A 27,372-nucleotide genomic window follows, 5' to 3' on the forward strand; every position below is an offset into this window, starting at 1 on the left:
AAAAGAACTGAATGCTGATGGTACTTTCTGCTAAGTGGACGTCTGAGGGGTTCCTGGGGTATAGTGACTGTATACCTACATTCAATAAGGATTTTTTATTTATTTTTTTAGGCTGAAAACAGAATCGGGAAATCAGTCGACTAGTAGAACATTGCCATCGAGTAAGCCATACTTGTATCAAGTTCCATGCCTATATTTTCTGTATTTTTTTTTTGTTAGTTGACTTTTATTGGTTAAAACTATTTGAAATGTATATTATGGGATTTGGTCTTTAGCTAAAATGAAGAGCTAATGATCACAACGTCAAACACTTGAAGATTACATTTTGTTCTTCTGACGGTTTAAGCTCGTTCGCCTATAAAAACACCACACTGTTTCCCCCCCCCCCCCCCCTCATTCACATTCTCCTCAAAGCTCACACAGCTGCCCGGGAGAACCGAGGGGACCGCTGTGCTCCCAAACACAGACTTCACATGCCAAATAAAACAGCAGAACAAAATAATCCCAAAAGGAGAGAGTACAAATCAGAGTTTATTAAATCATATCAGAATTACCTTTGTGTTTTCATCATTCTTGGTGCAAATGACTCGCAAACATTGCTATACATGAAACGATACATCAAGAAGTGAAGCACATGCATCGGATAAAGAATATATGCTCAATGTGAAAGGGAAAGAAGTGCGTGAGAAAGGAAGATTGCATTGAAGAGCATTGCTTAGCGACAGGCGAAAGAAGCAAAGCTGATCGGCTTTGGAGAAAAGAAAACAAACAAAGAAATGATACTTGGATGCAATTAATGGTGCAAAAAAAAAAAAAAAGAAAAAAAAGAAAAAAGGACCAGCCCTCCTATATATAGTCCAGAGACATTTGTTAAGTGATATGCATAAAGGTATCTGATGCAGCACTGCATTTTCTGAATTTAAAGTGCGCAGCGTACAGAGTGTGCTGAACTCACAGCACACACAAAAAGGCACAGTGGGGGAGGCCATGCCTCTGCTATTGCAAATTAGTGCACAGACAAAAATGGCACAGTAGTTAGCATTGTAAGACACTCACTTCTCCCTCCTCTTCCTGTCTAGCACATCCTTTTCTTTCATCACCAAGTCCCACTGGAGACCCGCAGTGAAGAAACTGGATATCACAAATGAGGTTGGCTAGAATTGGCTAGAAGTGGCTCTGTGTGAAACCGATTCAAACTAATACACAACAAATGATGGACACATACATTTAGCGGTGCTGTGTTATCAACCCAGCCTCTAGCAGCCTTGTCACTGGCTGTGGCTGCTGTTCTGTTTGAAGGAACATACAGCGGTGTTATTCAACCTCATCTGTCTCTGCTGCATCTATATTGCAGTCATTTACCATGGCCAGTGACTTCTCTGAACTTAGCAAAGAAAAGAAAAACTATTGCCGTACAGCTCACTTACAATACCAGCCAATGGACGGGAGCTTTCACTTCTACTGACTTGTATTCCAACTCTGTTTTAAGTCTAATCAGGGAGACTGAATCAGATGCTGAAATGACTGTCCGTAGTAATTGGACTTACAGGTGTGAAAGACGGAGATTAAGCTGAAAAAGCAGTAGTGCCTCTTTAATTAAAAATGGAAACTGCTGGGGGTGCTGAGAGCGTGTGTGTGTAAGATGTCTTGTGGTATTTATCTGCCTTTGGCCTGAGATCAACAGAAGCTTTTAATGGCAGTGAGGTCATAGACAAACATAGAGCTGGAAAGTAAAGAGGAACTGAAAAGAAAACAAGAGCAAGTGTGTGAGAAAGAGAGCGAGAGAAAGAAGGCAGAAATTCGAGGGGGCCTCGTATGTGCAGCTGTGCCCGGATCAGTGCAGTCCTCTTCTTTACATGGTTGTGAACTGACTGTGAGCGTGTCTCAGCTTCTCAGCAATCTGTAGGTACAAAACAGCATTCACTTTCCCGACCTTCCTGTTATATATACACACCTCCATTCATTCATTCATTCCTGTGCATTACTCATCTCAAAAAAAAAAAAAAAAAAAAAGTTGAAGGACCAATCCGATGCTGTACCGAAGCTATAAATGTATTTGCAGGCCTGTGTGTTCTTGCAAAGTTTCTGTAAATGGATGGACTTCTAAAAGTTATAAAAAAAAACAAACAAAAAACAGCTCACCGTCTCATAGAACTTCACTTGCTCCTCCAGATACTGCTGCATCACTCTATTGTAGTCATAGATGCGGTTGCTATGGAAGTGGTTCATCTCCGCTGTAGGGACATCATCAGGCAGGTATGAGGTTACAGTCCTCAATAGGCTGGGGTCCAACCATCAACTACACAGTACTTTTCTGCTGTATTACAGATGCAACAGGGACACTTTTTCTTGACTGATACCCGAACAAGATATAATTGAAGCTCTTCATATAAGATGAGCATCTGAAACTAGGCTATGATGCTTAAACTAGCCACCCTCAACAAGCCCACAGGAAGAAACACACAGCTGACATCATCACATCTCACAGTGCAAGTGTGTGCTGTTTCATATGAACTTGAGTGACATGTACATATTAAAAGAAGAGTAAAGCAAAAAATAAATCTGCACAAGTTTCTCTTTACCCCTGCTGCCACTGTTCAGCCAAGACATGGTTGGTTTGGCTCTTTAGTTCTTTAGCACTGGAGCTGCGAGCCTAATATAGCTAGCATGTAATGAAAGCTAATTTTAGCAACTGCGATCATGCAAATCACACACTTTCCTGAAACTGTTGATAAGTAATCTCTAATGCACTTGCTTATGTGCTTTCTGCACACTGTTACCTATAAATATGAACAAAAGGTAAGGCATATTTCAAGCATCAAAATGACTGTTCCTACTTTTTTAATTTTTATTTTTTAACCACATGGTGCCCTATTGTCCATTTTCATCCAATAAACAACCCTAGAACACCAAGCAAGTATTGAGTAAAGTGTGAAAATTACACTCATCCCTTACACTTATTCCTAGCAATACTAGAAATACTATACCTAAAGAATACTTTAGACTGAGTTCAGAGTGTTGTACAGTACCTTGTAATGCATATGACATAGAGCTGGCTCGCTTGCCCATGGTGACCTTATCTGCAGGGGTTATCTTACTGGTGGCCACCAGTTTGTCAGCCTCTTTCACTTTCTCAATAGCAGCCTAGGACGATCAACATGAAACTTGTTAAAACTGTTTTCAATATTTTTTTCCAAATACAAATATTCAGTATGTATTCTAAATGTAATGTACTTTAACACTCCACCAGGAGGTGCCGCTTAACCTCTGTGATTCAAATGACTACTCTGTAGTGCTTATTTTGATTCCTGTTTTCATTTCTTATGTGGCTTCGTCAACGGTTCACAGCTGTTTCCTCCAATCTACACTGTGTACTGTCTGTGGAGCGTTTTCCTATATTTAGCACCTTGTGAACCCCGATGGTGTCAGGGAAGCATCCAAGAAGCCCTTTGTACTCGTTGTTGGTCTCCATGAGAAAGTGAAGATCCTTCCTGGGCTGAAGAGAGAAAGCAGACACATGCAGGATAATTATACACACATGCAAACCCCCTTACTTTAATGCAATTACTCACATACACACTTACACACACCTTTGTCTTCCCCCACAGTAAACTGTTGTGGGAAGTTAAATACACCACTGGTTTAAACAACGGCAAGAGGATTTCGGGAGTGAAAGTAGTCTGAATTTTAGGGAGAGCTTTGAAAATGAAATGCTAACTTCACTAGCTACAATCTATGTGGGCAACTGAAGACCAACACGTACCTTTCAAAAGGAACAATCCTCACTAATGAATGTGTCTGATTACGGACTGCACCGTTAAATAAGCAAAAGCCCTTACTAACAGTGTGTTTAATAAGGACATGCTTATTGTGGTCCTTAATGACCTCTCTATGCTCCACACACAAATGCAGTCTTTGTAGCTACTGAACAAGCTTTACCGAACGCTGATGAAGACCTCACTCAACCTAACATTCGGTTTGTTTTATCCAAATTTCAAAGGTGTTGATTCATTTGCATGTGTGTGTGAGAAAAGTCACACATTTTCTGTAGCCAAGCTAATGTTAGCATGGTGGCAAGTCGGTTTTAACTTCTAACTTGCTAGCTGGCTTACATTAGCTAAAACACCACAGTACTGCCTAGAACCTAAAATATTAAGCATAAAAGAATTCATTGCATTAAAATGAATGTTTTTCAGCCAAGACATAAGTGGTATATCTTTAGCACAAAACCAGAGATACTGGGCCAACACTGTTAGCTATGCAAATAAACGCTTCACGGCCACAAATTGCATAAATACAAGCAAAAATCTTAATTAATCTGCTTCTTGAAAATCTGTTTCACTCCAAATTCGACATAAACAAGTTTTTTAAAAATGTATTTACTGAAACCACATAAAAATAGCCCTGGTAGCGACTCTAAACAAAGATGGCTCCAGTGTCTCATAATGTTAAACATACTGTAAAGCTTGTCCAACCTAGCAACAATTGCTATAGAAGAAAGCATTTGTGGATGGAGCATGGAAAGTTTATTTAAAGTCAGACTGCAGTTTATTCCTAGCCCATAGATTCAATCTAAAAGTGCAGTTACAGGACAAGGTCAACGCAAGGCCTCTGTTCTTCCCTAAATTATTAAAAAAACAAAAACAAAAAACAAAACAAAAAAACCCCAAAAAACAAACAAACAAAACAACAACAAAAAACCTCAGTCTATTTTGGCTTCACCCTGGCAGCCGAAAGAAAGGCCGAGAGGGTGATGGGAAGAGAGTCCCTGAAAGTCTTACATAACCCCATCAATGAAACTCTCCATGCTGAGAAACACTTTTATAACTCACAACAGAGCCATGACTAAAACCATCTAACCCCCCTTGTATGTTCTTCATATCGGCTTTGTGCATTTTTAGATTGAATCAATGTACAGAGATGAGTCATCGCTACATAACAGAGGGAAAGAAGAAGACACTACTAAGTATAGGAGGTCCAGAACTGTGTGGTCCGCAAGAGGCATCTGAAGCCATGGATGCTTACCAGACAAGTCCTCCGTGTGGATGCTGCGTACACATCAAACAACAACCGAGTTTCTGTAAAGTGCATGTTACAGCGATCACAGCTTAAATGAATGTGATGCTAATGAACAAGGCAGAAGGCTAACAACTGAGTGAGAGTTTCTTCTAAGCATGAATGGAAAGGATGGCTGAGAAGGAGGGGAAAAACAGAGCCAAGCCTGTTCCCTTGTTACCAGGCAGGATCTGGCCTGGCCCTGAGCATCAGTCTGTAAGTACGTCAACATGAGCAGAGTAATAGTACTGAAAACAAGCATGGGTTTAGAAGATGTACTATGGGAAAAGTCAGAGACCACCCATTATTCATTTCATTTCCAGTCAAATAACTATTCATTACAGTCACTGAGTTCTGAGTTTTCAGCTAAGGCTTCTGAGGGACCTTTCAGTTAAATATGCTTGAACAACTAAATCCAATATCAGATGCTTCACTGTTTAGTGAGTCAGCCTTTATCTTTATTACAGCTTTCATTTTTGTCAGAAGACTTACTTTCAGTTTTGAAAGAAATCTGAAGGGAAATGTTTCCACACCTCCAAAGTTTAATCTTAGAAGTGGAAGTACTTTCTGCTCATTGAAATTCCAGTCTTCCCAATGGGGGTAGTCCATTGTCCTGAAAGCAGCAGCTTCTTTGTTCGATTTAATTGCATGTTCTTTAATTTTTCCCTCAGTAAGAGCTTCTAGACCAGCCTCACATCTTTTGAGTCACAGACCCACATTATTGAGTCATCTTCTCACAGTGGAAGGACAGACAAAAATGAAAACTTCAAGTGCAGTTTATCTGTTGGGGCAGGTGCACATGTGTTTTTTTTCCCTCGTATCTTTAATTTATTATTTGCCTGAGGTTATTAAGGAAACCTCAGTCTTATATCTAATCTCTTTCAATAGATCTACTGAAAAATGAAGAACCTGAACATAATGACAGCTTTGACTGGACTTTAAATGAATGCTTATGCTTTTTTCATAGTACCATAGAGCTGCACCATATGAGCAAGATGTCATAGTGCAGTTTTATATAACTGCATACTACCATGAAATGTACTGAAAATACAATGATGTAACAAGGTTACAGACATGCCTGCACGATTCTGACCAAATGATTCATCACTATTGAATCACAGGAATTCCCAAAGCAATCAAAACACCCACAGACAAAGATCTGGAACAACAGACATTGCTGATGATGCTCACAGCACACAACAAATGAACATGTTTGCGGTTAATTAAAAAGGCTTAATTGTACACTGCAGTACAGTCTGTGAAATTAGTATTGCGAAAGACAGCTGAACGATGAACAAACAATATACTGCGCAGCCCTAATAAACGGCCTCACATTTTTAACAGGACAGAACAAAAGGATCAAGGACACTTCCTGGAAGTATAAGCTGTAAAAAGAAGCCGGAAACCGGCAACAGTTTGAATGATAAGACACAAAGAGGGGCTGCAAAAAGATCAGAGTTCAACAGAATGGAAAAATTCAGTTCATAGAGGACTTAAGGTATAGCTAAAATGGCTCTCTATTATGCTATAAAGTACAGACCTCTCAGAATCAAGCAGTGATCAGTCTCATTTTTGCTGACCTTTTGACCTTGATCTCGCCCATAGTTGCATGTATTTTAGCCAATAACGCCATTCTGTTCTCCTGTCCGCCCTCTGTCTGAGGCAAGCTCGAGTCTATGAGCAAACAGCAACATCTATCGTGTGGGAAAAGAGTGCTGTGCGTGCAGTGACCAACTCATCAACAATTGTGTGGACTGTGTGTATCTTTCTTGCGTACTGACTTCGCAAAACAATTCAGCCACTAAAAGCACTAAAGAGGTCTACAGGGAACCAAAAGCCATTTGGCAATGCCTCTCAATGTACCTGTTCTGCCACCATCTGAGCGATTTCCTCATAGGTCTTCCCAGCTGCTGTCAGAGCATCAGTTAGTGTGGCCTCTCCTGCAGGAAACCCCACAACCACACACTTACAATCAGGAACCACATACTAAAAACAAGCACAGCTATACCTCTAATTATGGTCGACCAAACATCAAACGTTTATCATAACATACATAACTTTCAGTGGGAATAACCAGACAGCGTCTTGTACCTTCATATCCACTGCTGTTGAACACGGATGACAGGTTCTGGAAGGCTTTGCCGATCCGCTGGTACTCCTTCGGGAGAGCTGTGAGATAAAATATGGTCACGCTTTTCTAACCAGATTGGAAATGATTTCTTTGAGTCTGAGAAAATTACAGAAGTACACATTTAACTAGGTTAAATGGCGTTCATTCTCAGTATTCATTAACTGCTCATTCAGTCCACATCAGTGTATCCTTAGCAAGACATGACGGTTAGTTTGAAGGCCTTGGAGAGGTCACTCACGGCCCGTGCAGCGTTTCCAGTGCTCATTTCCTACTGTTAACAGGTCTTTCACGCCATCATCCATTGCTTTGGTGAAACGACTGAACTGCTCACACTTCTGTTCCCTACAAACACAGAAAAATTTCACCTAAGCAATTTTTTACAACAGTCACCGCAACGCTCTTCCTGCAAGTCTCTATAAAACAACCACATTCGATTTTTACATTATATATATATATATATATATATTCAACAGATTATTACTGAGCAATTTTTAAAACATTATAAAGATTGAGTAGTCAATCTTTCCTCACACTTCAAGAAGGTCCAGATCAGGCAGACCCTCCGGTTCGATCGTGGAGAAGATCATTACCCCGATCGTTTCATCCTTCTCTGCTTTTCTCTTCCCCATTTTCCAGTCCTGCAAATCACATAAAAAAACATGAGTGTGTATCAACAAAAACAAATAAAAAAGAAACTCAAAAGGAAGAAGCATCAGCCATTTATTCTCTATACCTTCTCATCCTTGTAGGTAAGGAAGAGCTGGAAGACTTCACTGTTGGAGACGACAGGGTGCCGACACATTCTTGTCATCCAGGCCTGGAGCCTCTCCATCCGCATCTTAATGAACTCCTCTTCAAAGCGCCCTAATGCAAAAACAGTAATTGTATTTGAGCAGGAAAAGCATCAAGCACATGACTAGAAATACCTCTAGGACTACCACTTGCTCCGGATGTCATTTTTAGGGAGTACTGTTGTGAAATTTCTTTGGGATCATTCTGATCTTTGGGAATTTGAGATTGATTACATTTTATTCAAAAAGTTGTTTAGGTTGCATAGCTTGTAAAGTCTTGTGTTTAAGCTTCTTAAACACGCTATTTGTAAATTTTTTATGTAAACAGCCCAAGCCTGTTACTGAAATATCCTTACCAGTCACCTGCTTGTCAGGTAAGCAGGGGATTGGAATAGCGGAACCAAATTTATCCAAAAGTCTCTCATACAGCCAGTCAAAGTGCTTGTATCTATGGTTGACTGGTTTGTTGGTGGTCTGCAAAAAATAACAACATAAAGTTTAGCAATTAGGCAGATTTGTTGCATTTAATCTTTTGTGTGTATAGGCTGCTATACTTACATTGGGTGTGACTTGATACTCAATGTAGCTCTTGAGGCCATACATTTTGGAGCCCTTTTTGGGGTCTGCTACAACGCAGTCCAGCTGGGTCTCAGGATATTCCCACACTGGCCCAACCTCCCCTGTCTAAAGATGAAAAACACACAATAGGTATACACAGTGTACATTACTGTCATTCCAACATTCCTAACAGATGCATATAAAGCAAGAAATTAAGTTACAAAATCCAGAAGATTTGTACATATGCTAGCATTACTGAATAGACAGATATTACTGATTATAATTAGTAATTAGTTATTTGCATTATTTTGGCAGTGCACTGAAAGTACACCTAGCTTTTCCACTGAACAAAGATGAATGAAACCTTTCAAATGTATTTAGATATATTTTTGTTTCTAATTCTGGAGCATTTCTACAGTCTCATTCATCATGAAATATTGACAATATGTAAAGAATAATTGGCAGATTTAATAATTTTTTTTAAATATGCATCATCATAATCATGCAAATCATCCAAGTTCAATCATGCAATTATTATTATTATTATTAACTTCCACATGCCAACACTTAAAGTAAAGTGGACAAGTCTCTTACATAGACACATAATTTGTTTCCTTTGGCAGTCTGTTTGGATAGGAGGTACAGCTCCGGGCCTGATTTGGAGAAGCCAGGGAATCTGCAAACAGAACATGAAGGTAAGGTAGAAAAGACTGTGAATGTTGATCATCTCCAGCTGCTTGAAAGCTCATAACTGATCGGACCTAATCCAAACTCCATGATCAGAGCAAGAATCATAGGTTAAAATGGCTGCCTTACTTGTTGAGGGCGATTTTCATGGAGGACCCATGTACTCCTCCTCTGTTGATTGCCCCTCCCTCCCCAGTGTCTCCTTCAGCATAGCCACCTGACGACTTCCTGTCATCCCACTCGTCATCCCATTCATCATCTTCAGCACCTTACGCAAACACATCATACACACACACTCATTAGATGCAGAATATACACCAATTAGACCTTTATTACACACACACACACAACTATATACAAACCTGGCTTTTATTAAACAGGGCCTATGTTAGTGAAGAACACTGAAGATAAATCACAAACAGAGCCTTTTCTTTGCATATTATGATACAAAAGCCCAGTAACACGCAAGTTTTGAACTTTGAGAGCTTAATTTGCATGCTCAGTGGTGCTTTGCTCATTATTTTATTAATTATTGAATCTTCAGTCAACGCTAATCTACAAATATCATATCACTTAAAAACACAACACGACTGCAACCGTTAAACGTCATTTACTCAAAGAGTCTAGAAAACCACATGCTTGTGAGTTTGTACAAGAGATCAATCCATGCAACATGTTATGTACACTCCAGGAGGAACGGTATACCTGTATAATCGATTAAGTATGGATATGGATAAATGTCTTTAAGAAGAGAGAAGAGAAGTTACTTATTATTTAACAGAACTCCACAGGATTGTCTATGTACACCAAATTTAATATTCAACCCACAATGGGCGAAAAGATGGACACTGTGGATTTTGCACAACTACACAACACAGTCTGGATACAGAAGCAAAAAAAAAACTGCCTAGAACTGTGTTTCCACACAACAAATTGAAACGCAAAGTGTAAATTCTTACTTTCTGATTTGTTACTTTCACGATTGCTTGTTTAAGGAATACCACTGAGGGTTTTTTAATACAGCAGTGAAAACCACTCCAATTTACATCAGTATGTTTGATATAAAAAAATAATTTATTTCAGCATAAATTAAACTGTATTCAGCTCAGTGTGTATTGCCTTGCATCCCTAACATATAAACATAAGCATTAATAATATTAACACCCTCACAAGCCTGAACAGTATGTATCTGTTCAAACAGCAGAAAAGGGCAGTTGTTTAAAGTTGACATCATTCCGCAAATGAGCGTTTCCCTACTCACGAATGACACATTATAAAACCACATGTAATAATTAAGGACAAAATCGTACACACATGACGTTATTCAACAAAGATACTAAACCTTTTACGTTATTCTGTCACAGGTGCACATCATTTTTCTGACACTATGAAAATACCTTTTTTTACCTTAATCCTGAATATTATTACTAAATTGAACACAGAATATCGGCCAGGGCAGAGTTTGATAGAATCTTTGACACAGAATGGATACAGTATACTTTATATGCAAAGGTTTTAGGAAGATATGATAATTAGAATAAAAAAGCATCTTATTTTATATACATACAATTCATTTAAAAATTAGGAGGAATCTTGACAGGATATCAACTACTTTTTTTTAAATGAGAAATTCTTTCTTCTTTCTTTTTCCTGCCTTTTATGTTTACCTGCATCTGTTCTAATATTATGTGGCATTTTGGAGGCAACAACTTTCTTATTGCTGAGATAATTTTTTAAAATTAATAATGTGCTTAGGTACCTAAAAGCTTTGCACAGTACTATGCAGTTATGACTTGGCTTGACTAGGATTTGGCTGAATATAAAATTACGTTATTTGAATGAGATATATATATATATATATATATATATATATATATATTCTATTCTTAAATATTCTATAATATTTTTTGCAGTTCTAAAGCAACAGTGTGATGAAAACAACTGTAGTGTAGAGTTTAAACATATCATGGCTGATCAACTTTTTTTTGAAAAATTGTACAAATTGATCTAAGCAAATGACTGCTTCAACTGTTCTCCTGTCATTTTGCTTACACGTGATTGAACTCAAGAACTGCAGAGGAAAGAGCATGGATAGTTACCTGGGCCCTGGTAGGCCTGAGGGTGGCCATATGAGGAGGAACCCCATGCATTATTGCTGTTCTTGCCAGTCTCTGTGCCCTCTGGCTGTGCCGCCCAGTTGTTGGAGAAGCCTCCGGAGGCATTAGAGTCGAACACTGCCCAAGGGTCGTTACCATTACTTGTCTGTCAGAAAGAGCGGCAAATGTTGAGGGACCAGCAGTGGGAAAATCAGAAAGTTCTTCCAACTGTTACTCAACCAACAAACAGGAATTCACCAGTCAAAGACAAGTTTTTTTTACAATAATCTAAGTTACAGTTTTCCCCTCTTAGCCTAACTGTAACTAAAGCTTGTATTTTTAGTTCTGCATGGAAGCCACAAGGAGAACAAGCTAACAAGTAATGCAAATTTTTAACACCCACTAGGACTGTGCAAACTGCAAGTCACACACTTGCCTCAAACCAATCAGTTGTAAAGCAGATTTGCTTACGTGGTTTATGACACAGTATGACTCATTTTCTTCACTCAATTTTCCCAACAATCATTACCAATTCCAACCCACCAGTTACGATGACCCATCACATAATGCTACCAGAGCTGGGAGGGTGACAGCTAGCACATGCTTCTTTCAAGACACTTGAAACCATCCAACTGTCTCTTTCCTGATGCAAACAAAACTTGGTAGGACAGCTCAGCACGCTTGGAGGAGAATGCTAGTTGTCAGCCAAAAGACCCCCCCCCCCGGCCTTAGCCAACATCACACGTAGTGATGCTGAATTACTTGTTAGCTACATTAGCCTCGTAGCTTGTAGCAGTGCAAATCTGACATGTCTTAAAAACATAAAACATGTCTTATACATGTTGATCAACTACATTTGAAAATGTGGAAATTCTGCAAATGTGTTTTTGCCTGATGTGTGAGTTCAGACCATGGTTGCAAATGCTGAATAATTACACTGAATCAGAGCAGTTTCATGCCAAATTAAGTGAAACCGTTATGAGCATGAGTTATCCCAAAAAGACCTGTAGTTTTAATTTTCCAATAATCTCAAACATCTGTCCTTGTGTGTTCTTTGGGTAGCAGCTAGCAGCATCACTAAGTGCATCTGGGGGCAGGGATTACACACAGCCTTTCACTGAAACGCACTGAAAGAGGTTGATAGAAAATAGAGCTGAAGCGAGATTCTCCAAATGGGCAGAATTGACGTTTGCAACATTGCCTTCAGTTCAGTAAGTGATTGCTGAGCTTCCTGTGAGGCATTCAGAAGACGTCCCACTTACATCAATATGTGACTTTAAAAAAAAAAAAAAAGGTCGAATAGAATCCACTTCAACATATAAAAGAGAAATGACCTCAATGGCACTTTAATTAGAGCAAGGCTAATTCCTTCCATTATCTAGATTGTGAATGGATACACACTTCCTCTAGTCTATGTATTAGTGTGAGTGATGACCTACTGCTATGGGCTGGAAACCTCAGTGGATTTTGGCCCCGACAGCACAATGGGTAAAGTCCAGTTTCAACACAATGCAAGTTAAAGGTAAATACAAATGGCATGCAAAATACAAGAGTAGCTTGCTTGCTTTTTCTGTGCTTCTTGTTAAACTACATGCCATGCACTGGGAACAGATCTTGACCATGCTGGTACAGAATGTGTGTGTGTGTGTGTGTGTGTGTGTGTGTGTGTGTGTGTGTGTGTGTGTGTGTGTGTGTGTACTGGAATTGTGGGCTGAAGCTGATATTAAATATTTGGCATTTACAGACGTAACAAAACTGATACAGTGGGATACATCTAACTGGATCAGCACCACTGAGAAGTCAGTTGGGTGATGGTTGCAGGTTATTTTAGCATAGCAGGTCACACTTTAAATTCAAAACAAAAATCATAAGTCATTATTGCAATAAATCAGAACAAGCTGGTCTAAATCATATCAACATACAATAACTGGCCATAGTTCATTATTTCATACAAAAAAAGATGAGCAAGAGATTGGTGTGAACAGTGATAGTATCACATTACATAAACATTGCCGATCAGTTTGATTACAGGTGATGTGTGCATGGGGGTGTGTGCACTTCATTCAGTCTGCTCTCGTGTCAGTATGTGCAGGTAGAGAAGATAAAGGGAAAGGAAAAAAAAAGGGGGCTATGGACGGAGCAATGGCGGGACGGAACACTGGGCCTTCATGCATGGGCCCGGGGCCCGTCCTGCAGGGCTTCTCTGGTTACCTCATCAGGGGAAGTCGGGGAGACAGGGGTGAGGGGGGTGTCTGGGCTTTCCACCTGAACTACATCCACCTTAAAGGAAAGAGTTAATATCATCATAACGGGCCTGCAAGAAAAGAGTTAACCCTAAATAGCCGCCTACAGGAATGGTCTTCCAGAGAGTGGCAGTACTGCTCAGCAGTGGTCCACCCTGAAGTTCTGTAGGGCCAATATGGTGAGAAGTGATCCAATCGACTCTATCAAGTTTAGTTTTGAGTGAGGATACTGTGGTTTAGACACAGATTTAGACACATGCCCTTCGACTGTACAGCTGTTTACACCTGGCATTTCTATACGCCTCAAAAATGTGCCTCTAGTGACCATTTGGGACTCAATTTTGGGATTGAAATGGAAGGCACTGCTCAGATTTACTACATCCGTTGCTTGCTGCAAAATGTCCCCTGGGTTTGACTGGGAACAAGGGCTGGGGAAACGTTCCTTTGGCACTTCATATTACACAGACTTTAAAGCCTCTTTTAAAGTCTGTGAGAAGCTAAGACACCAATGCATGTTTTGGTCACTTGGTTTGAAGACACTTTAAGCAGCTATACAAGACAAATTTCAAGCCCGCTACATTAAACTGAAGCTCCTGCACATTGTGTGAAAATGTCACACACACACTGCTTTCACTTCTGTATCAGACAGAGAACCTCAGAGAAGATATGGTTAACAACTTCTGCTATGATCTCAAGTTCCACCCTCCTTTTACCCATGCAAACTTCACCTCTAGACTATTTCCTATTATAACAACGAAGCATAAACTAAGCCCCAGGGGTGTCCATTTCTGTTTCTTGCTTTTTAAAAAAACAAATTGTCAATACGTGATTTCATGGAAGCTGTGTTTTTTTAGCTCTTCTTATTCAAGTTATAAAAATTAAAGCTATAAGAATGATTTTAGCTTGGACCGCTGTCTGAATGAGGCACAATACAGAGAAGCCGGAACAGACGTTTTGTAGAAAGTCTAAAAGACACAGTAATAGAAACAGCCTTTTTATTTCTAAGGGATACAGAGGGGTTGTAAATGGTCAAGTAAGATTAATTATGCCTGTTTTTGGTGCATAAACTCACACAAATGTCACAAGTGGGCCTGGAAAAATAATACAAAAATAACATGGAATTTGGGTCCTTCACATGAATAATTCCTCTATTAAATTGAAGAGTCCTCTTCAGCACATTCATACACAATAGTTAACGGTTTTGTAAAAGAATACTTTGGATTCTAATTCATGTCTAGGTGATGATTTAATTAAATATGTTTCAAAACCAATGCAACATTTCTACCATGCACTAAAATATGTCTTTGAAAAATGTGGAAGAGTAGCCCACAGTCTGTCTGCACTGCCATTCTTCTGTATGATTTTCTGGTTTGAACTTTGAAAGAAAATGACTGTAATGCTATAACAGTTACATATTGGCCAGGGGATTTTATTGCCAAGCTTGATTATGTGCCAAGCTTGTGATGTTGGAGTTTGAGATGTTTCAAAGCTTGTTTTAACTTTTATTTAAAAAAAAAAAAAAACTACAGTCTACTATTCCAGTAAAAAGCCAAAAACAGTTCTGTATTTTTTTTTACACATTCGCTGTGAGAATCAAACCTTTATGAACCTAACCTCATAAACAGTAGGAACTGGGACATTAGACTGAGACTTTTAAGTCTAATGGAATGAAGAACATGATTGATTCCCTTTAATTCTAAGCTATTTCAACAGTCAATGAGGAAACAACCTTGCACTGACGCATAGTTTCTTTAGAAGACCTCCTCCCAGCAAGATGTTTCTGAATTTAATGAGGCAGCACATTCATATGCCATTTGTATTATGACACAACTATATGCATTTTAGGGCACTAAAAGGTTCAAATACCTCAAAAAATAGGAGGTAACTTGCTGCCCAATGTTTGATGGCATCTCTCAAAGCATTTTGTTAAGTTACAATGCTGTAGTCTCTGCATTCTATGAAATTGATCATATATGTAAGTAAAGTAAGTAACAGTACTAACAGAACATTAGCCAAATGCTGAGGGTATAACCCTGCTCTTGTGCATGAGTGGCCACTGTAGAATCCAGCTAGTTTAGAACCAGACTATTTTCTTTACAGCCTACAAAGGTCAGACAGGTAACTAAAACTCAAAATACAGGTGGACACTCAAGGAAAGGTAACCTTGCGGGAATGGGAATACACTGATGGTTGGGGGTAGGAGAGGAGACATGCCATAAGGTCAGAAACCAATGAGAAAGGTGCGAGTTGAATTCAACAAAGACGAACCCACAGGTATTTTTCTTGTGGGCCAAACACTTTGTTATAAAAAAAATATATAATAAAACAAGTGTTGTAGCCAAACGTCAATGCCTGTGTTGTAATTTTTTTGTACCAACAGAGCGGATCTAGCTGAAGAATTTTTACTTCACAAGGATTCTAAGCTAAACTGAATTAAATATAAATGTAAATATTTGGTTGGAATTTGGTTGGGCAAATTTTCAGAGCAGCTAAATGATCACCAGAGAAGCTTAAGCTAAAATAAAAAATGCCCTCCATCACCAGCTCCCACTTAGACACTGTACTAACACTGTTGTCAGTCATAATTCTTACAGTTTAGTGACCAATTGGAGTAAGGAAAACTTCAGCTTGTGAGTTATTATCTGTAATTAAAACTACTTAATTTGAGTGTTTGTAAACCCCAACCTAAAACCTAACCTCAAGCTCCAATATTAAGGTTTACGGTGTGTCAAAGTTTTAATAATGGTAAATATAAAAGTAAATGGCCTGATCGGTTGATGAAAGACCCGTTTCCAGTCCCACTTATGAAACATCTGTCAGGAACATCTCAGGAAAATGGATTGCAACAGAGAACGAGGACATTGTTGGAAATGACGACATGCTGACAACTGATGTGTCATTCAGATCTATCCTGCATGTCCCATTTCAAAGCCAACACACTGCTTCTTCCAGCAAGTTCTGCAAGTCAAATCAAGCTCCTTGTTTACTGAAAAACAGACAGCCTACTGAAAAAAGCCTCTCACAATATTAGACCAAGGGCAAGGCAACTCCAACTCACTCAAAGCTGTGTAACAATTACAGCCCAGTCTAATCCTCTGTAAGAAGCAATGGGAGCAAAAAATACACCTAAGGATGGGCATTACAACAATACTGTACTGCCATCATGATAAATGTACTTTCCTGAGCAGATCATGAATTAGGTCTGGGAATAGAAAACCATTTTATTTTAACCATATTATTTATTTATATCATCATTTTATTCATTTATTATTTTATTTATACAAAATGTTCAAATAATTATTTAATGATAAGAATTTTCATACATCAAATGTCCATGCTAGTCTAAACAACATTCATATGGCAATAGGCAGGCTTTTTTTCAAAAAATCTAGACTGCTGATTAGCTGATTAGTCTAAATGACATACTGTTGCATGTTAAGTACTAAAGCCAGTGCTTAGTCTGCACTGCGTTGTGGTCAGTAAATACACCAATGTATTACACCACCCAGCCCGATCATGAATGTTGTCTATACTGACCAAATGCATGATTCACTATAAAGAAAACGCAACAACTAATTTCCTCACTATCCGATAGAATTAAACAGGCTCTTTTTGTTACTGTACGTTTTAAACTGAAGCTTGTAAATGGCCGCGTTGTTCTGATTGGCTGCTCTGTATTGTGCCATATTCAAAAAGCACTATCTTTATAACTTCAGTGCAAATTGGGTGGGGCTAAATGGCAGTAGGCTGAATAAGTGGATATATGTAAATACAATAAATTCATAACAAATATAGATTATATGGACCACAGAGTGAACAGTATGTTTACAATGAACACTGGTTATACTACATAATAAAATAAAAATAAAACTCAGAAAAGATAAAGCTGTTTTTCCATGATAGGAACCCTTTTATTGTGGTGCACACAGCACCTATACATATACAGTGGGGAAAAAAGTATTTAGTCAATCACCAATTGTGCAAGTTCTCCCACTGCTAATCTCCCTCGATCAGGGGCTCCATGCAAGATCTCAGCCCGTAGGGTCAAAATGTGAAGCATGGGGGTGGCAACATCATTCTTTGGGGCTGTTTCTCTGCAAAGGGACTAGGACGACTGGTCCGTGTACATGAAAGAATGAATGGGGCCATGTATTGTGAGATTTTGAGTACAAACCTCCTTCCATCATCAAGGGCATTGAATATGAAACGTGGCTGGGTCTTTCAGCATGACAATGATCCCAAGCACACTGCCAGGGAAACAAAGGAGTGGCTTCGTAAGAAGCATTTTAAGGTCCTGGAGTGGCCTAGCCAGGCTCCAGATCTCAACCCCATAGAAAACCTTCGGAGGGAGTTGAAAGTCTGTGTTGCCCGCCGACAGCCCCAAAACATCACTGCTCTGGAGGAGATCTGCATGGAGGAATGGGCCAACATACCAGCAACAGTGTGTTCCAACCTTGTGAAGACTTACAGAAAACGTTTGACCTCGGTCATTGCCAACAAAGGATATATAACAAAGTATTGAGATGAACTTTTGTTATTGACCAAATACTTATTTTCCATCATTATTTGCTAATAAATTCTTTAAAAATCAGACAATGTGATTTTCAGATTTTCTCATTTTGTCTCTCATAGTTGAGGTCTATATATGATGTCAATTACAGGCCTCTCTCATCTTTTTAAGTGGGAGAACTTGCACAATTGATGACTGACGAAATACTTTTTTCCCCCCACTGCATACTGTATACCTGGCAAAGCAAAGCTCTGCTCTATCATGGACAGGCTGTTTAATTTAAAAAGTGCCTGCAGTCCCACAGCTAGCACATTTTTGCATGTTTCAGAGTCAGGAGTTTTACAGACTGGATCTGGAATCTCCCTTCCTCTTCTGCTGACTCACTTCCTGCAGAAAGCTGAACAGTGAACAGCGGCTGAGTGGGAGAGAGATGGCCCTGGAGCTGCTCAGACACGGAGAAAAATGAGCAGAAACCAGAACATGAACTTGTTCTGAGACCCTACCCAGAAAGATAGTTCTGGTTTCATCTTCCGCTTGAGAAGAACCGAGTTAAAACACAGAGGGCTGTTTTTGAAAAGCAGAGGAAAAAGAGGGAAGGAAGAGGCGTGCGAGGGGTTACCTGACTTTGTGTGGCAGTGGCTGGGGCCGGGGTTTGACTGTCAAAGAAGGACAGGTCAAGTGGGGCCGTACTTCCTCCTGCTGCAAAAGGCTGAGGCTTATTAAGCTGTGAACAGACAAATAGTGAGATGTTCAATAAAGTCTGACTTTTCTATATACAAATATACATGAGCAGGTATTTAATATGTAAAAACATAACACATCTTAACTTAAATCTAAAAAGGTTTATTCCAAGTCATTTTAGATTATTTAGATTGGTCCGTTAATCATCAGGTTTAGTAAACAACAATGTAAAGAACAAGCAGATTCAAATTATGTCAAAATAAAAATTATGAAATGAGTATAAGAACAATAGAGTAATGTTCTTATAACAATCTTTACAGTCAGCTAAGCTGCCAAAAATAACCGCTAGTTTGACAGATACTACTGTTACACTATATGGTCAAAAAATATTGGGACACCTACAAATTCATAGGCATTACTATGGAGTTGGTTTCTCCTTTGCAGCTCTAACCGCAGGTTTGGAACTCAGTTATTGAGTCAGCAGAGTTGGAGACTTGCATGCGCTAGGCTCCTCAGCGTCTTGCGACCCTGTTCTGTAACTTTATGTGGCCTGTCACTTTATGACTGAGTGGCTGTGGGTTCTGAACGCTTCCACTTTTCAATAATAGCGCTCACAGTTGATGGTGAAATATCGAGGAGGGGAAAAAGAACGGTGACGTCCTATTATTGTACCACAATCAAATCCTTTCACAAATGTGTGTAAAGGCAGACTGCATGGCTAGTTTTTTTTTATTTTTTTTTTTTACACTTGCAGTAATGGGCCTGACTGGAACACCTGAATTCAAAGATTACGAGGTGTGTCCCAATCTTCTCATACATACAGTGCAGGACACTGATGAGGGAGAAAGTGTTAGTGTGTTAAAAGAGACTCCAAGTTTCTAAACAGCCAAAAAAACAGAGCAGCCCTGACCCCACACTATTATATTTATTTTATTAGATCATAACATTATTAATTATTTGTATCCTAAAAGTCTGTTAGGAATTGTTTACTATATGCTGTTTACTTTTAGACTGCATTAACATAGATTGGCTTTCATTATAGATTCTCCTCATTTTAGTGCTTTAAAATCATTAGTGGTGAAACATCCATAAAAGTCAAGTCCTAATTTACACAAAGTGTCTGAAACTAAACCCACGGTGTTTAATTCTATTTAAATGGAATAACCACATGAAAAACTGTAGCACCCTATTACAGATGTTTTCTCAAATCCAGTCATTTCCACAGAGCTGATTTATGTAAGGACACTGCAGCAAAACAGCTGACCGTAGAACATATTTGTACAGCAGTGTACACATGTAGTCATTGTTTGGCTCATAGAGTGTGGTGAAGAAAGCTTGTGTGTGTGTGTGTGTGTGTGTATGTGTGTGTGTGTGTGTGTGTGTTTGTGGGCATGCGTGTGCAGCTGTGAGACATAGTAAGCAGAAGCCAAGCTTTCACAGCTAGCATTGAGTACAAACAGCCTTCATGGCTTCACTGTGTGTTTACACAGAGACTGAGCTGTTTATCAAGTGTATCTGAGTGAGAACGAGCAGATGCGGACCTCAGCCTTCACTGCAGGACTTCACTTTATTCTACCTTTGAAACTAGTCATTAGGACTGCACCAGTATGGGAATTTATGGATGAATATTTTTCAACGTACATCTCTGCTGATTTACAAAAACGCTATTTTCGCTATGTTCTTCATCAAACAGGAAGATCTCCACACTGGGGGGAGGGGGGTTATCCCCACTAGCATGTCAAGCCTTTCTCCGCTCGTGAGGTAACCACCCAGCTGATGTTTTTGTTGAAGGGTGAGACTTCATCCATAATCAGACACCATGTTGAGCGTTACAAGAGCTCCCATTCATATCTCAACCACTTGCTGGTCTCATTTATAACGTCTATGACTGAACTTCATCCTTTGACAGTTATGGCTCTATCTATATACTATTATCAGCAGCTATCTTCTAGGAGTGTCTTCAGGGCTTAACAGGTACTGCAACCAACCTCCACTTAGTCAGTCCTGGTGTTTTGGAATTGCTAGCGTAGAGTAGGAATAACCCATTAGTTGTGGAACTACTTTTTGGCAGTGTTAAAATAGATTCGGTATGAAATTTAGGGCACATGGGACATATGATGATTGCGCGGGTGTGTTCCATTGCTCCATTAGTGCAGGCATAAGATACCTTTCAAATACTTTTGGAGTCTGTAGTTGCCATTGTTCAACAGGAGGAAAAGAGCTGTGCCAATTAGAGTCAAAGAAGCTATTATGAGGCTGAAAAACGAGTAAAACCTGCAGAGATGCCGGTCAAGTCTTTGGATTACTAAAATCAACTGTGTGGAAGATCACTGGTAGGAAAGAATGAGCTTGTGAGCTCATTAATCTCAATGGGACTGGTAGGCCAAGGAAGACCTCCCCTGGTGATGGCAGACCAAAAACAGTGTAAAGAAAAAAGTAAAAGGAACAGCCCACGATCCTGAGCATTCTACCTCATCTGTGAAACATGGTGGTGAGGTGTCATGGCTTGGGCACGTATGGCTGTCACAGATACTGGTGAGCTTATCTTTATTGATGATGTAACAGCTGAAGGCAGCAGCACAATGAATTCTGAGGTGTATAGAAACATCTTATCAGCTCCAATTGCAGTTAAACATCTCCAAACCCATTGGGCGGCGCTTCATCGTAAAGATAATGATCACAAACGTAGGTTTTTCTTTTTCAAAGTCTTACCAGTCATCCGATTTATAGTCAACTAAAGGGACATGACCCCAAAACAAGCAAAAGCTGAAAATGGCTGCAGTAGAGGTAAAGCATTACCAGAGAAGATATTCAGAACCTGCTGATGTCTATCAATCTCAGACTTCACGCAGTCGTTGCACGCAAGAAATACACAACAAAGTACTAAACATGACTGCTGTGCTGCACAAAGCATTGCTGGGGACTGTGTAAATCTGTACATTTATGTTGTCATTTCAACAATGAAATATAAATGTATGCAAATATTTTTCAATTAAAGTTCAGCCCTTTCTGAAATGTGTACTTTAATCATGTCTGACACAACGTTTCATACAAGCTTTCAAAAACACACCATCCTAAATCTTTTCCCTTCCTCACTGTACTGCACTAGCATAGCTCTGTTGCTACTTCATCACTGTGGTGATCCTGCAGAACAAGTTTCAATGCGACTTTATCTTCTGTTTAGATCTCGGTGTGAGGTGAAGAGAAGAATATTAGATTAAGGACACCTGAGTTGTATGATGGTACGTACCGAATGTTAGCAATGCTGGCTAATGCGTGACACTGGCATAGTTTCAGTATGAAGCATTCAATTATATTGTGGCCTGAAAAAGGCATGCACTGCTGCCAAACGACTGGCTCATTAGATAATTTAAATAAATGAGGAGGTGTACAGGTCTGTCTAAATCAGTGCTCAGTGAGTGTTTCATCGTTGTTACGCTAAAACCTGTATCTCTAAAACAACCACCGTAGAGGAGAAGAAAAAAACTCTCAACTTTCAATGGACATCAATGTAAAAATATTTGATTCCAAGTCATTTTTAGACCCTTTCCCATTGGTATATGCAGAATGAGATTCTGGTCCACTGTAGTTTTGCAGAGTCAAAAACAAACTGAGTTTTTCTTCACATAGATCTTATGAAGCCAGGCTGAGAACACATGCCAACTGTAAAAGCTGCAGATCTGAAGCCCAATATCAATACCTGTCTGATTCAGTCAGAAAATGCTGGATCAGATATCAGAAAAGAACACTGTGATTCGATTCTGTAACAAACCTAAAATAAAATCACCCAAAAGCAAAGTGAGACATTTCATTTCACTAGCCTCAAAATATTGTGCATAGTTTCACTTTGCCTACATTCGCACTGAATGTGCCATTTCCTTTTTAGTGAAAGCACTGAACAAACAAGCTAGTAACGGCATAGGTGCTTAATCCAGAGACCCTTCCTCTTACCACCCTTCACTCTGAAATGCATCGCAGTTTCAGAAGGCCAGCGAGTTCTGATTGATTCTGCCTGTGTCAGTATCGGTATCAATACGTCAGCTGGGCCACAAGGAGACCACAAGGGCTTCCTGCTGAACTTGGCAAACACCCCCCATGGCAGTTTCCGTTCTTTCCAGGAAACATCTCACACACACAGCCTGTTTGTGTGCTGTGTGTGCATAATGTGTAGCTTTATGACCCAGTGTGCCCCCAGGCCATTCAGTCATCCATACCTCAACATAGTCCTCTGGCACCAGGCCAACTTCTCCTCTGGAGTTCTTTGCCTCGATCCAGCCGCCTCCAATGCTCTGACAAATCAAGAGAAACGGATTCAGCTTTTCAGGAAAGATGGTTACCGCTTTCAGATTTTACTCACAAGCACACACATGCAAATGCACGTGCACTCCAGGTTTTTCTGTTATTTGTTTTATCAATACAGCCCCCTTAAAAAGGCATAACATCATACAATTGCAGCTAAGGTAAGACAATTACCATGGAACCTGTTAATAAATCAGTGTATTGAAATTAAATCAATATACTGTAATTAGGGACAATTATACAAGATTCATATCTGTATAGGCAGATCATAGCTAAATAACAATCAGCTTTGCAGAGATGTTTAGATCCGAGTGAGATTTCATACAAAAGCTCCAGAATAGCAGAATGTTTAGGTGTCATTGGGCTCCTGCACACATTTATTTTGTTTATCTTTCAATGCTTTCATGTCCACTGTAGACATCTTTAATAGTGAACAGGAGTTGGCATGGGCACAGCAGGCTGTGATGCACTGTATGTTGTGACACAATCCTGTCCATCATTAAACAGTCCTGCAAGTCGCACCGCAGCAGACCCTTTGTCCGAGACTTCATTGCTCTCTTGTACTGATAAGCCTCGGGTGCAAATATTTCAAATATTTCATTCCAGATTGGGCAGTTACTCACCCCATAAGCACTGAACACACCCACTACTAGTACCAACTGATTAGTTACCATATGACATAACATCAGACCTTGACATGCAAAGTTGTTATGATATAATCAGTGTTACACACTTCGTCTGGGAGTGGTCATAATGTTTTAGGTTTAGGTTTCATTATAGGGCCTTTCCTCTCCCCGCATTTTATCTCTGCGGGGTGTTTTTGGAACACAAACACACACAATAATAAGAAGTAAGGAAACTGTAATGTGCTGTGGAAAGTATTCAGTTTACCTGGTTAGTGATTGTGACCGTCTCTCCCTCTCTCACTGTAAGCTCGTTATTCCCCGGCTCTGCTGTGAAGTCATATAAAACCTGCGCCTGCATGGGGAAAGAAAAAAAAAAAAAAAAACAACAGGAAAGGCAGAAGTTAATGGAATACTAAAGGTTCTGTAAGCCTCATCCTAACCATGGACAATAATGTGCACATTATGCAAGAAAAACGACTGCCTGTAGTAACTGTCTGCATGCTACACTTGCAGCTGACAGAGACTACAATGAAAAACACTGGAGCATGTGTGAGCATGTCCACATAAACAGAGATTCTCACTCCTGTTCATGCAACACAAATAACACAATCCTAGAAGTTGGCAAATATTAAAAACTGGTCTGGCATGTCTAATATGACAAACGTGATTTAATACAAATAAAAGAACTGTTTTAAGCTCCCGGTCAGGACTAAATATAATATATAGAGAATTTAATGGGCCCTTATCACATTTCTTGTGTTTTTGGATGTTATAAAAGACGGAAAATGGGCATTATTTAGTGAAAATGCATTATGTTCCATTGTTGAATTATCTAGAGAAGTGGGGTTTATTACTTCTAAAAACAATTATACACATATATACATATACATATGACACGGATACTGTTCAAGTGTTCAGAGGGAAAGGAAATGTTAATTTCATTTTACTACAAAGCTCTTATTATGCCAACACACACACACACACACACACACCACAGTGTAGGCAGTATTAGCAGGGTTGTGAAGGGTTCCTCTATTCTGGAGGCCTCCTCAGGCTACAGGCCCGTCTTTATACACACAGGGAGAGAGTGTGTGAGAAAGTGTATGTGTGTGTTTAACTTATTTGATCTGAATACATCAGGCATTTCTCTAAGAGAACCATTTCAGCAGAAGTGACGCGGTTTGTCTCTCAGCGCCTTAAAGTGAAATTCCAGGTGTGTTTTTTAAATCTGTGCATAATTCAGTCAATAAAACGTAAGAGTGGTATTTTAAGAGGTTTCATGTGAAATGCCCAGTTCTACAGAAACCTACTGGTGAGCATAGAAAGTAGATACCCAAAGTGTTTAATGCTTCCAGAAGCTACAAAGATTTTACAATGTTTTTCTAAAGGTTTGAAGGTTTTGAATGTATTTCTTAAACCATTTACAGTGGGGAGGTACACGCAGGGCATGATTAGGCAAACAAAGAAAAGTAATATCTTCAGATTTACCACAGTTTTAATTCATCCTTTTAGACAGCACATGGTGATTTTCAATAATAAATAAAACTGCTACATTTGCATTGTAGACATAGTTCCTATGTGGAAAACCATTTTAGCCTAAAATGCGATGAGCCATACAAGTCGTAACTCAATTTAAAACTAGTCAAAATGTCATTTTTACCATTTAAAATATATTTTCAATAGTAATATTTTTTTTAAGATTTGAAACGCAAATTACAACTACTCAAAACTACATTGGAGGTCTTGAATTAGCATTTGTACGCAAGTCTAAATGAATATACAAATATATAGGCCTGTACTAATCAGAATTAGAGTGTTGATATATGCAGCTGGCTTTAATGGCAGAGTTTTACTAGTAAAATGTCAATCAATGGTAACATGTGACTAGTCCAAATAACTTTTAAGGATGTGTCATCCTGGCAATAAAACCCAGTGAGAATGTCATGTGTCTGTCAGTTTTATACATCCTGTTGATCTCTGAAATTTGACATTTCTACTAGGAAAGGTTGCCTTACAGAAATCCTTGGTGGCACTTTAGGCTACAACAGCTTGCCATATTCTCATCAGTAAGTTCTATGTCAGTAAGCTTCTAATTTTCAATCAAACTATGACTGAAATATGCAGAAATATCAATAATATCATAAATTAAGCACACTAGTCAGCTGCATTTCAGCTTTGAATGTGTCACAGTACTTCTGGTAATGAGAGCTAATGCTAGCCAACTATCAAACGAACCAGGCCTGAATGAACTGAACTGTCAGCCTCAGTGAAGCTGTGTTGACATGGACTTTACAGATAAGAAAAGTAAGTCAAGGACTGCTGACTAATCAGGGAAATATTAGCTAGCTTCTACAAACATACTATGAAACAAAGGCAGCTTCAGAGAAAACACTGGGTTTTAAAGTAAAGACTCAACATTGATAAGAGAGCACAGGATAGGAGCAGGGCCTGCGGCTAGCCAAGTCAGCCAATAAGATAGTATGCTAACATGAGTTTAGCGATACTAGGTAAACATTCATCAACTACAATGATGAACGCCACCTGAATCCCCACGAGTTAGCTAGTGCAGAAACCTAACCAAACATCTGCTGTCCACGTTCTTTAAACGTGGTAGCTTATGATAAGTATTGCGTACTGATAGCGAATAGTTTGACCCAAAAACTACAGCTCCCATGGTGCATTGCGCAAGCTGTGACCCGTACTGGAAGGCAGTGAAATGTCACAAGACTCTTAATGATGCATTTTTTCCATGTTTACAGAAAGCGACTAAAGCTCGTTTTTTAAACTTTGAAATGTCAGCACCCCACACGGTCGTGCCGAGCACATTTAAGAAAGTTTAACCCGTCAGATCTAAAACTTGTGAACCATTTAAAACACTCGATAGTGAACGTTGGCGCCTGCGTGGAGCCCCTGGCCAGACCAGCGAGAGGCGAGTCGAGTTTTCCAGGAGAAACAGTCAACAAAAACAAAGTTTCACACAGCCAAAGACTAACTACTGCTCACCTGTGTTGCCATTACGATCTCATTAATCAGTCATCAGGGAAGTGCTGTCTCGCTGAGGGGCAGATATCGACTCTTCATCCACACATTTCTCTCTCTCTCTCGGTCTCTGTCTCTGAACTCGGTGAAAACAGCCCGTCCTGAGAAGCTGCTGCTGCTGCTGCTGCTGCTGCGGCTTCAACGCATTTCAGAGAGAGCGAGTCTAACACAGAGATCCTCCACAGCCCCCCCACCACACACAGCCCAGTTCCGCGACTTCCCCGATACCGTACTGATATGAACACTGCGGAGACCCCCGAACTGATCCGATCAGCGTTCCCCTCCACACTCTCCAGCTCCGGCCAGCTACTCACTCCCAAACCGGAAACCACAGCTGCGCCCTGCTAGACCTGCTGCCCCGCACCACACACAAGTTTTAAGGTTAACATTATTAATAATAAACCACATAAACTATTAAACCACACAGGCTGTTATTACTATTATTATTATTATTATTATTATTAATAATAATAATAATACACATTTCATTATTAACACTTTGTAGGTACTAATTATAATACTAGTTCTATTATTATTTTTATTATCTGTAATTTTATTGCTATATTTATTTTCTATGTATTATTATATTTCATAATCATTTATTTATTTTATATATTTATATATTTAGCTTCTTCTGCCCACACTCCATCACATTC

The 27,372-nt window shown here is 39.4% G+C and overlaps 1 protein-coding gene across 2 annotated transcripts; it reads right to left on the reverse strand.

Moving 5' to 3' along the window:
* Nucleotides 1-513: 513 nt before the first annotated feature.
* Nucleotides 514-27,020, reverse strand: snx9b (sorting nexin 9b). 2 transcript variants are annotated; one of them, XM_072686121.1, is made up of 19 exons: nt 26,681-27,020; nt 23,943-24,029; nt 22,967-23,041; nt 18,691-18,795; nt 13,530-13,598; nt 11,322-11,484; nt 9,352-9,490; nt 9,130-9,211; nt 8,536-8,661; nt 8,334-8,451; nt 7,920-8,050; nt 7,718-7,824; nt 7,425-7,528; nt 7,147-7,224; nt 6,919-6,995; nt 3,407-3,496; nt 3,030-3,144; nt 2,143-2,234; nt 514-1,900 (listed from the first exon to the last, which is right to left on the reverse strand). In XM_072686121.1, exons 1-19 carry the CDS (start codon nt 26,690-26,692, stop codon nt 1,853-1,855), a joined length of 1,818 nt encoding a protein of 605 aa, XP_072542222.1. In that variant the 5' UTR covers nt 26,693-27,020; the 3' UTR covers nt 514-1,852. The 2 variants fall into 2 exon arrangements, with proteins under 2 accessions (XP_072542222.1, XP_072542230.1); XM_072686129.1 differs by lacking the exon at nt 13,530-13,598.
* Between the last annotated feature and the right edge of the window lie 352 nt (nt 27,021-27,372).

Source organism: Salminus brasiliensis, chromosome 1 (assembly GCF_030463535.1).
Source record: "Salminus brasiliensis chromosome 1, fSalBra1.hap2, whole genome shotgun sequence".
Lineage (NCBI taxonomy): Eukaryota > Metazoa > Chordata > Actinopteri > Characiformes > Bryconidae > Salminus > Salminus brasiliensis.

Excerpts from the sequence above, each read along its gene's own strand:
- snx9b (XM_072686121.1), bottom strand. Across the intron at positions 8,051-8,333 it reads ACCTGACAAGCAGGTGACTG|GGCGCTTTGAAGAGGAGTTC; the intron begins GTAAGGATATTT and ends TTTTTGCATTAG. Across the intron at positions 7,529-7,717 it reads GATCTGGACCTTCTTGAAGT|GGAACAGAAGTGTGAGCAGT; the intron begins GTGAGGAAAGAT and ends CTGTGTTTGTAG.